Source organism: Falco punctatus, assembly GCF_963210335.1.
Source record: "Falco punctatus genome assembly, chromosome: 7".
NCBI lineage: Eukaryota > Metazoa > Chordata > Aves > Falconiformes > Falconidae > Falco > Falco punctatus.
Window position 1 is genome coordinate 34,844,090 of NC_137587.1, and position 12,099 is coordinate 34,856,188.

The 12,099-nt window shown below is 46.7% G+C and overlaps 1 protein-coding gene across 2 annotated transcripts in view; it reads right to left on the reverse strand.

Annotated features, from left to right (window-relative positions):
• The window catches only part of CCDC85C (coiled-coil domain containing 85C), a 115,264-nt gene that overhangs the window by 42,717 nt on the left and 60,448 nt on the right, over positions 1 to 12,099 (reverse strand). For both annotated transcript variants that reach the window (XM_080394619.1, XM_080394618.1), the window contains exon 2: positions 2,228 to 2,304. In XM_080394619.1, coding sequence (XP_080250745.1) covers positions 2,228 to 2,304 — 77 coding nt within the window. The remainder of the gene's footprint in view (positions 1 to 2,227; positions 2,305 to 12,099) is intronic.

The window sequence follows — 12,099 nt, forward strand, 5'->3', positions numbered from 1 at the left end:
AGTTTGCCAGGATCCTTTTTGACTAGAGTCTTATCCCAAGATCCGCATGGTAACAGCTAAACACTTTCCAATCAGATGAAGCAAGTAAGTATGTAGTAAGTGGATTATACATTTCTGGGAAAGTGCTAGGAGCAATACCTACATAGGTGTGTGAGTTTGTACCTATACAGATTTTCCTCATCGTTCCCATTAAAAGAGAAAAAAATGCCAATTAGGTTTGTAGCATGACAGATATGGAGGTGATGCAGCCCACTATTGCCAGGGAGTTCACCCTGACCATGGCAGCTTCAACACCTCTGGGCTCCCTAAGGAGAGATGTCTCCCTGCTTACGGTAAAAAGAGGCATTTTCTGAGCGACATCTAAAATATGTCCGTTCCTAGTCTTTTTGGAGGGCCACTAAGACATTGCACAGGGGCTGCACAGAACATCACAGCCAGGCTGGCATCAGTGCCTGCCGCTGCCCGGGAGGTGGCTGGCCTTCTCCAGAGCACAGAGCTATTTTAAGATCACTTGTCTCCCTGGATTCAAACATTTGTAGTGACACAGCCTGAAAGGTGAGGACACCTGAGGACAGTTGTGCACACGGAGGAAAAGGCACAGCCTTTCCACCCAGTACAGCACGAAGGTGAAAGGCTGCTGCATGGGGCTGCTTCAGGCTCACGCACCCTGAGACTAACTGGGCTTCATCCTCCTGATGCACTAAGCTCAGGCAGTTATTCAGCCCCTATTAATTTACCACCCATTAATTAACAACCACTTTTTTTTGACCTCATAATGTAGATCCAATGGAGTAATGTGCTTGGCTGTTGCAGGATGAAGCTGGGCCAAGGGCACATTGAGCCCATCCCTGAATCCATGCGCATCCCAACTGCCCAAGCACAGCCCATCTGCTTATTTTATCAATAATTCCAATTAAACAGTCCCGAGGTTTCGACCGCCACCAACTCACTCGTGGGTTTGGAGAAAGACAGGGGGAGTTAAAATTAAATTAGCAATTGATTAATATATGAAGCCACTCAGTAGCTGTTGACTACCCTTTTGGGGTTTTAACCTTCTGGTGCCCTGTGAGTTTGGTTTCATGGCTAGCAATGCCAATGAATACACTGGAAATTTGGGGTAGTCTTTAAAAAAAGCTCAGTCAGGTCAAAATGTGTATTTCAGTAAAAATAAGGTTTGACAAAATTATTTGATTGACATTTCAGTAAGCACAGACCCTTTTTTTTTTTTCCTGTTTGAACAGGAACATTTTAGAAACGTGTGATCCTGAAGCAGTCTATTTTCAGACTTGGTGAAATGCAAAGAACAGCACAACATAAACTGGCAAAAAGGTATTTAAAAAAAATAATTAGGAGAGGTTTTTTTTATTTCTAGTCCTTATAATTGGAAAGAATCTGGAACACAGTGACTGTGAAACTTGGTGCTTGAAGTAAGAAGCAAAGTATAGAAAAAACCCTTTAAAATGCCAGGGAGGTAGAACATACAACAGTGAAAGGATATAAAGAACAAGAGAAAAAGGGTAACTTCCAGTGGTTTAAATAGACAGTGCTTCACTGAATTCAGCAACGTTGCCCGTTTACACCAAGTGCTGTGCTTTACAGGGGATCCAGGGGACATAGCAGACAGAATGACTGTTTTTCCGCTGCTTGACATTGCTGTATACAGATAGATACGTATCAGGAGTGATCAAAAACCCAGTGGCACACAGAGTAGACTTTGAAGGGCAGATGTAAGCAAAAAATGCCAGTTTAGAGACGTCTGTTCAGTTTTAAGAAAGATCTCAAACAAAAGCTGGGAGCCAGCACTGCACAAAACTATTCTCAAGGTTGTCCTTTGACTACAGCCTCCTCTTTTAACAAGATAAAAGTCAATGTAAATGGGCAAGCAAGACAAAATCCTACAGCAACTGCACAGACAGCGCTGGAACCTTGCAGCACCACCGAGAGCAAGAGTGGATCAACATGTTCTGCAGGGATGTGTTAATGTATTTCTGAACCACAGGCAGACACTAACAGGGAGCTTACTTCTTTTTTTCTCCCTTTTTTTATTTAACAAAAGGAGACCAAATTCTGTCAGAGGGGAGTTGATATGAAGAGACCATTATGCTCTTGCCCTGGTAAGATGCCCACCAAAAGCCCTTCTGTATTCAAGTGGGCAGTCAGACACAACTCTGTATAGCAAGAAAAGGACCAAGCCACATTAATATCTATTAGGCAACAAAAAACCTACCTGGGAAAGAAGCTTGTTGTCATCCTCCAGCAGTTTCACTTTTGTTTCAAGTTGCCTGATATAGTTGGAAGATGTATCTTTAGGAAAAGAGAAAAAATACGTATAAGCTTCTTGTGTTTCAGGCAAGTCTGTCAGACAGCAATATGTTCTCTCACTCCATGGAAGGCAAGTTTAGGAAAGACCTAATGAGTAAAACCCCAAGCGTATACAGTAAGGAGGGGATTCTGCCAAAAGCTTTTTTCACTAAAATGTTGAGATTCAGCAACAGCAATCTCTTCTGCGAATCTGTATCAGGGCCACCAGGTTGGGGAATGGGGGGTACAGAAGGAAAGTGAAGTTGAAATATTGTGACACATAATTTTGTAAAAGTAATTTCCTAGTTTTGAGAGCCACTGTCATTCATCTACAATGCATCAAAACAACAACAGAACAAAACGTTTCCTTTTACATTTGAATAAACAACCCCTCCACACTCGTGCCTTTTTCTTTCAAAAACAACTGAAAAACTCACAAAAATAAGCTACTGGCACAGCCCCACAATACGCTCACTGCCACAACTCCCAGTGCTGTAAAAGGGGAAGAAGTGCATACAGCAAGGCCACAGAGCTGCAGCATGCATGCACCCTGACGTACACAGCTACCTACCCAGGACATCTCTTTTTCTAGTGGAAGCATGTGACACTAAACAGAAAAATACCAGGACAATAAAATACAGAACACCCTCACATAAAAATGTAACATTCGAACCGGAGAATGTAATGGCCAGTTTACCACTGCAGTAAGACAGCAACACCAGATAGGGTGACCTGCTGTAGAAGATAACTTGCTGGAGAGCTCTGTGGGTGGCTTACTGCTCTTCAAAACATCTGGATTTTGTTTAGAAACATGCTTTGAAGCAACATTTTTGCAAATTTTTCAGGGAGGAAAATAGAGGAACCTGGGAAAACCTTTCCTCCGTTGTCATTATACCATAGCAGTTTGCAATAGTTCCTTCCATCCACCTGGATGTCTGCATAATTTCTCTTCCACTTGCAATTTTGGTAGCAGAGGCTGTGAGTTGTAACAGCAGGAGGAAAACAGTTTTGCAGCTTAAGCATATGAAAAAACCCAAGCATTTCCTGCACTGCTAAAAGGCCTCTGCAGAATTATATTTTACCTCGTTTAATTTATTGTGGCATGACTGCAAAAGTCACTATTCAATCACAGGACTTTTCGCTAAGCATGAGTTGGTGAGGAACCAGGTGTGTTAATGCAACCATGCCGACACTGGCCGGTGTGTGCTGCGGACCGCCAGCACCTTTCAGGATCAGCCCTGCCATGGTTAGCAGGCACCACTGGCTACATTTCTGCACCCACAAACATATGCCCATGCACACATGTAAGGATTAAGCTGGCTCTGCGCTGAACAGTTTATCCTTGCCTTTGCTGGTAGCTGCCAAACACACTTGGTGCAAGCCTGAATGCCATTTCTTGGCCACTCTGGGGGCAGCTTAGCAGAAGAGCTAGCCTGCAAGCTACAGCTAATCACTGAGAGTGCTTTGACCATTCAAGAGAAAAATTGGAATATGCTTGAAAAAGTGCTGCCACAGACAAGTGCCAAACCGCACATAAAGGAACAGCAGGACAGATCCGAGTCAAGTGCCCATCTAAAGCACTAACACTCTCAGAGGAAACATGCTCACTTTTTTGTTTGGATTGTGCTTTGTCCAAACGCAGGAAACCCAAACCAGTCCGCATGGAAAAGGTTAAGACGACACCGTAGGAAGCTATGTAAGTTCAGCGAACAGTTTAAGTGGTAGCAAGGCTCACAGCAACATCACCTGCAGCTGCATGGACTGCAAACTCTCTCTGTCCAACAACCACCCCAACATGGGAGGAGTCTCCAGGTCAGAGGAGAAGAGGGCAAACCAAGTAGGTTATAGGATCAATCCATAGCACCTTCCCCGCAAAGGCCTCGTGCCAACAGCATTGTGAATTTAGTCATGTGTATCAAAAGATGGCAAGGATAATGCTGCAGAAGATCGGTACTTAAGCCAGCAAGATTTCAGCAGCAGCTTGAACAACTTGCTGAATGAGTAATGGACCTCCCCCTCCAGTGGGGTGAGAGGGGAGTTTGAGATTCTTAAGTACAAAGCCAGGAGGACCATAGACCTCCTGGTCTGACCTCCTCTTGTCTCCCAGGCCACCACACTTTGTTAATCTACCCCTAAATGCAGTCCAGTAATACCCATTTGGCTAAACAGTCCCTAGAGCGGTCTCCAGCTCTGTCTGAAGTCAACCACAGGCTCACCACTCTAACTCGTGCTGGACACGACAGCCTCCATCAGTAGATCTAGTCAGATAAGGTGTCCTTCCCCGTCTGCCTTCCAGCTTCACCCGTTCCCGCATGCTGACAGGGCAGCGGCAGAGCCGAGTGCCTCTGCACAATGAATGCAGTGATCCAGATACAGCAGGTCCGGGCTCTTATCTCAAAGTATCAGGGCACTCAAAGCAGCTTCAAGGAAGGATTCACAGTGGTGTCAAAGGAGAGGCTCAATCCACGCCTGCCTGGGAATCAAGAGATACGTCTCCAGACCAAGCACGGGCTCCACATACATAAATTGCACAGACAGCAATACTTGCATAAACAAGTGTAAAAATGCTAGATAATGCTAAAGATCGCAATGTGATGCCAGTAGCAGACACAGGCTCCACCAGAACCACAGTATTGACTAAGCCTGTTTCCCCAGCAGCAGAGAGCCTGTTACATGCAGTGCCCCTCCTTACCTTTGTCCTCTCTTATCACTTCTAAGTGTTTATATTATGGACTACCAAGCTGTATCATGTGCAAAGAATAGCAACTAAAAAAAAAACAAACAAAAAAACCCCAAAAAACTTACGGGAACTATTTCTGCTGCAAACAAGCCCTTTCTCACAGCTCTATGCCCACACAGGGCAGAGAAACTGCAGGAATTCCTCTCCTGCAGCTCTGTGCTCAAGCACAGTGGGAAACCACCCAAGGTGGAGGTGGGCAACCTGAACAAACTCTTCTACATGTGCTTGTGGTGGGTTCCAGCACCGCTAACAGCTACGGAAAATCAATGTTAAGCAGAAGCTGTTGCATTCAGGCCCTGAATGCTACAAGGACTGACTGGTTGGTTGGTGGAAAGAATAGAGCATGGCTGCCAAAAAAAAGGAAAAGGAAAGATAATTATGTCCTCACTTCGGTTTCATATCCCTTGCAAAAATAAATAAAAAAAAAAAAGTGCTCCTTGGGAAAGCAAGCCCTGCATCCCCAGGAGCCAATGTATACCCCAGCTACCCCCAGTCCTGAAATCCTGCCCTGGGATTTGCTAGAATTCTTCAAACACCACTGTTTAACCCCAAAACATGTCTGATGTCTGACCTGAGCCAGAAGATGCCCCACAGTAACATAAAATATATGGAGAGAAAAAAAGAAGAAAAAAGTAAATGAGCTGTTTTGTCAGCAGAAGATGTTTCATTGTAGGCAAAGGCTGGGAGTGCTCAGAGCCATCACCACCCTCGCTGTGCCCTCAGAGATGAATCGCCTCCGTCCCCTGGACCTGCCTGTGTGCAGGTTAGGTGCCAGATGAGCCATTTGCATCTTGATCTCAGGTCTAAAAGATTCCATAACTCTCGTGACAGCAGGCAGTAATTCTGCTGGACTGAGCAGCAAAACCTCAGGCGGGGTCTCTCCCACATTAGATCAAGAAACACATTCCCAACATTTTTCTGCTTCTGACCTTACTCTTATCAGTGAGTTTCCCTCCTCTCCTGCCTCCCCCAGAGCCATGGAGCAAGGATGGCCCCCCTTGACCCACCCAGGAGAGGCAGGAGAGCTGGATCACTGATGGCTCAGACCACCTCATCCTCTTCATTAGAAACTAAATGAACGGCCCTCACTGCCTTGTCAAAGCCTGCCGTGGGCTGTGAGCAATGTTCCACCTTCACCAGCCTAAATGCACTCTCTCTCTGGTGGCACAAGCAGCACCCAGATCTGGGTGCTGGGGTGTACCCCCAGCACTCCCACCTGGCCACCACCTCGTGGCACTGACTTCAAGTGCACCCATGCCTGCTGGTGCCTTGCCAGTGACCTGACACTTCATCCCACCCTGGCCCGACAACCATGCTGGCTGGCTTTGCAGGTGTGGCACAGCGAAGGGGAGGTACAGTACATGGAAGCAGACAAGGATGGTGGTGAAGGACACATCATCAAGGATAAGCTTTTTGGGAGGACACCCTGGCACTTGGTGCTGCCTGGGATGCCAGTGGGGCCAGCATCCTCCCCCAGTTATGCCCTGGGGCCACAAGCACCAGCTGTATGAGCAATGGGTGCCTTAGCGGACCAGGTGGCACCAAAGGGAAAAGATTTCCTATCAAAACATCTCACCGCTCATCCAACACCCTCCCTTCTGCAGCCATCACACTTGGCGCAGAAGAGAAGTTGGGGAGAGAGCCCGCATCGTGCCCTGCCAGGCTGCTATCCACAACAAAAAATGGATGAAAACCATAATCACCACCAGCCATCGCTTGCTTGTACAATGTAAATGCTTCAAGCTGAATTGTTTGCAAAGCCATAAAACCTGAAGTCACTTTTCTTTAAAAAGTCTTTGAAAAACTAATTGGATGTAGCTCTGCACATTATCTCCACAAGAGGTAGAAGAGTTACATTCTAGCCCAGGAAAGAGCATTACTGTTACTATCCACCCTCCTCAAGATTTACTGTCTTAAAAAATATACTCCATCTGGAACAGGGTGTAATTCAACTTGGATGTAATCTAGCTGAGTAACTTTTCTCCACATAGATAAACCACTTAATACTCATTACAGCTAAATTGAGGCAAGACAAATCACTCTACCTTTTTTTAACTCAATGGCCTCTGAGAGCAGGGAACCACCTGGCTCCTGAAGCTTTTTTAAAACATAAATTAGAAACTGTTTTAACAATCAAAACAATCCTTCAGCCTGCAGAGCACAGAACAGTGTCATTTTAAAAGACATGTGGAGACACTGGAGTCTTTCCGATTCTCATCTGAGATTTCAGAGAAATCTGTCAGAGGGGTAAATACGATGAATTATACATTTTTGACAGTAGCAAAAGAAATGCTTTCATTGTCTTATATGTCATTTCTCCAAACCATAAGCACACAGAGCAGAGGTTCACATGGTAGCTACATGGCTGGGATCAAGACACTTTTATTTAAGACCTTTTCATAATGAGGCCCTAGCACCTCAATGAATCTAAGAAAAAAAAATCCAATTCCTTTACTTAGGGCAGTTTACAGCAGAGATGCAAGAAAAGGTTAATGTAGGTGTCTGTGCGATGAGGAAGCTGTCAAAAGCCCCCAGTCCCTACACTCAGCCTGGGCAATACAAAACAACCCGGCACAAGCAGCCTTGAGCCAACAGAGGTGCCTTAGTCCTCTTCCACAGCATCCCACTGAGGTTTGATTTGTCTTTTTGATGTCTCTTACAAAGAGGGGGGGGACACACTATCCACCTGGGGTGCTGGCTGGCAGGTCAGGACCATGGTCCCCCACTCCAGCACTGTCCCCATGTGCACCATGGAGGTGCCCCACACTCCCAGCAGCAAGGCTGGACACCACTGCCTCCCACAGCATTTTCTCCCCAGGAGCTACTTTTCCTAAGTATGATTTAAGACAGTAAAGCACAGCTATATTTGGTCAGTGTCCTGCAAACAAGGCTCTTTCTCTCCTCATTAAAAGGAGCATCCCCTAATGGATTCTCCCAAATCCAGACCCAAGGAGGAAAGATGCAGGAAGGAGTGATGCTCTGCCAGGTTTATACCTTGCACCCAGCTGCTGCCGCCTTCTTTGCATGACGGGATGCTGACATTTTGGGTTCTTCCCCTTCCATTAAAGATCATCTCAAAAAAGGCCTTCACCTGTGCTCAGTAAAACATTTCCCTGTTTATCAGCTGTTTTGGTATCACACCTCTGCTTTTCAACACCATATTTCAGGTTTCTGTTGCTCTACTGGTTTTGCTTCTTGACACAGACAAGCCAGCTGAAAAATGGGCCAGCGGTTACATCTTGTAAAGTTGATTTATTAAGACAACAGTGCTCTTTCTGAGCAGCTGGGAAACAGATCAATCTCACATCTCCTTATATATTGTCATTAAAGGAAATTGAGAGGTGGACAAAATCACCCCCTTTGTTTTTTCCTAGGCAGTCCCCATCTTTCTGCTCTCACTGGGAAACCCTATTCCAGACTGGTGCACACGGCAAATTTTCACATCAGGCCTAACTCAGCAGTGGCTCAAATGTGAGCAGGGACACCACAAAGCCACTGCTGAGTTACTGGAGTTTTGCAGGTGCTACCCTCTGCTACAGCACCACCAGGGCCTTCAGAGTACGCTCCGCAGTTCACCTCGGCATGCTCAGCTCTGCAGCGACTCACCCTGACTCAGGGAGAAGCCACCTCCTCCAGCACCTGGAGGATGCTGCCAGTGTCTGAGGGGCTTGGCGCCTGTCCCCTCTGAACAAAGGCAGCTCTCCAGCCTGGCACCTAGCCTCCAAGCCAGCTGGTTGTCACTGAAAACATCACTAAGCGCAGCTGTGAAAGCGCATGAGTGGTGTGGAAGGGCAGGTCTGCAGGTAAAAGTAAATGAAGTATTCCAGCAGTGAGGTGGAAGAAGCTCACCAACCTCAACTGTCCTCTCAGATCCAAAATACCACACTTTGCTAACCCCAATCCACACGCCTCTCCAGTAGGAGCCTGGCCATAATTTGGGGTCTCCCCTGGGATGTGGTAAGAGAATATGCAATGACAAGGTCTATGGCAGACAGAAGTTCACAGCCTTTTGTAGCTTTGCAGGATATTCTGAAATCAAACCATACCAACCTCCTCTACCCCTTGTCCCACCACCTTACTCACCATGTGCTCTGTAGGGAGCAGTTGCCTCTGCACTCTGCCAGGCAGCGGTGAAGTGGCAGGAGGGCACTTACAGAAACAAGAACTAAAGGCCAAATCTTCATTATTTCCACAGCTGAGGTGCTGCAGCACACTTCTACTGAATAGACACTGTGGTTAGACTGGGCTAAATAAATAAAAGGACCATACAGAGCATCCAAAGCCGCCCATGATAACATCTGTCTGAATAACACGGGTGGGATCAGGGCTCATTTCCAAGGTGCAGGTGATAGCTCAGGTATACAATAGGTATTCAACCACTAGTCAGAACAACAGTGTGTTGCCAATCCTGTCACAAACAACAAACAAATCTGGTCTCAGACTAATACACATTGTTTTCAACTCTCACAAGCTGGTGGTTACGCACTGGTGACATGGCTGGGGCACTGCAAAGTGCTGCTCTGGCAGGACAGAACATATGCCACTGCAGCTATTTAATTAACATTTCATAGCAAGCCTGTAACTAAACCCTGAAGTTTTTCAAGACCGCATGTTCCAAGCTCAGTTCCAGTTCATTAGGCCTGTCTGGGAGCTCAACAGCCTCAAGTTGGTCTGTAACAGCCCGATAAGGTCTCTCCTGACTTGGGCTTTTACAGCTCACTACTGTGATCTCCAGCCATGACATCATTGCCACGCACAGCAAAACATCTGCCTGTGACGACTGTCAACAGGAGCTCAAGAGCTCCTGATACCTTATCAGGATTCCATTAGGAGGCGGCTGATAGGGAAGGAAAAGCATGTGCATGTGTGTGCCCATGTACCGCAGCAGAGCTGGGAAAGCTGTCTTGTCCTGTCAGAAAGCAGCCACCGGTTTTTCTTCCTTGCTTGGGTGACCTTTACATTACAATCTTCGTGGGGGCTGTCCTACCACAGCACAGCACAGCAGGAACCACTGGAATCGCCTGGATGTCTAACCCACTCAACCCATAAAACCTGCTTAACAGGAAGGTGAGAAAACACCTCCCAGTCTTGTAGTCTGACACCACACTTACCCTCTCCCGATGGGGACAACCAGTAGCTGCTCATCTGTTCCTCCACAGCTGTCTTTGTTAAGCCTGCCTGCAGGGGATGGCACCTTCACCAGGCTGCTCAGACGGGCTCCCCACCCGATGTGCTGCCCGCATGACAGACCAGCTCAGCCCTGATCATTAGTCACTACTGTTTGGCCAGGTTTCCTCGGGAAATCTTTCTTTCTATCCCCCAGAGATTTTGAAGGTAAACGACCAAGGAAAAGACTGTACTTGTTTTACAAGTTGTGTTTTAACACCTGACTGTGGGCATCACTCTGAGAACAACCAGTGAGTTTTTTGAGGTTCAGCCTCAGACTGAGCTTTCAAACAAGAGTGGACACATGGTAATTAGAAGCAATAAGCAAACACAGCAATAGAAATATTAACGTCCAAGACACACACAGCCAAACAGTCTTGATGGGTGTATGTGTAACAGAGGAAAGCTGATTTCCATCTGCTGCCGTGCTCTTGCTTCCTGCACACAGGAGCCTGCACCGTCTGAGGGAAGAGGTGCTGTCTGGATCAACTCCAGGTACTGCAATACCTGCAACACCCATCACCGCTTGGTGACACAGGCAGAATTCAGGTTCTCCTTGGCCTCTTTAAGAAGCCATTTGCTGTGTAACCACATAGATGTGCTCAATGAAGGATTGCCTGAATACAGAAACAACAATTGAAGAGGAAGTAGGACAAAGTTTAAATTTCAGGTGGCTCAGAGCAATCCTCCCTTCCAGACTGGTACCAGCATTTCTCTGTCAGTGCTTACTAGTTGATATGAAGGGAGACAACAAAAGATGCAGAAGCTGGAGGAAGGACAGGGGAAGATCAGACTGACGACTGAACGTGATGCTGTGCTCATGAAAACTTGCAAGAGAGGAAAAGAGTAACACCAACAAACTGGAAGCTTTTTGACTGCCTTGTGCCTTAGTCAACATAGCTCCATCCAAAAAATTTTGCTTCCAACATCAGAGCTGCACTGCAGCAGTGCAGGCTCTTCTGCTGTCGCCAATCCCAGCAGACTAAAGCCATAGCCCATTGACCAGTGCCAAAGCAGTGAATTAGGAGATTGTCATCATCTTCCTTATACTGTACCTCTCCGCTCTTGCCACAGATTGGCAAAGGCTGATCTACCACACTATGGCCTAAGCAGGACCTTCCACGAGAGTCTTAATTTTAGATACAGAGAGATAAACCCTCCACTTTTGATAGACTTGTGGATTGCTTCTCGCTGGTGTGATGGACTTCGTGATGCACGGGAAGGAACGGCCAGGCTCTGTTTGAAGTTCAGGCCCTGCCAGCCAGTTGTGCCAGACTCTCCCTCGGGGGAAACGGAAAGTTGTGTCACCAGCACTCCTTCGGGGAGCGGAGCTTCAAGTCACTCACCGCTAATGGGATTCTGCAGCTTTAATGATTACGAAAAGGTTAAAATGACCTGCCAGGCACCCTCAGCTGTTTAAGCCTCTTTTCCTTCCTCGTGCTGCTTTAATCTTGACAGCACCATCACGTGACCTGGTCAAAAAAAGCCCCGAAGCCGATTAGTGGCTTTCCACCAGCTACAAAGGACTCAAAACATTTGGGATGGTGTGGAAGCTTCAGAAAGAGTAGCCCTCTTTGCTCCACACCCTCCTTTCGGGGGGCACCTCAATGGACACTGCAGCCTCTAACAGCTCTCCAGAAGGATACGGTCCCAGGGGGAAAATCCCTGAAACCAAGCCACCAGGTTGTAGTGATTTCTACTTGTATCAATCCAGTTATTTAATTCCACCCTTCCGCTTCCAAAACTCAACTCTTCCCACATGACTTTGGCTACCACTGTGGTAGCCACTGCCCCTGTCTCTACAACAGCAACCAAAGACTAAGCCCAACCCCATTGTCAGCATGCTACGCTCAAAGACTCTGTTAAGGTTGACCTAAACTTTTGTGGCAGCA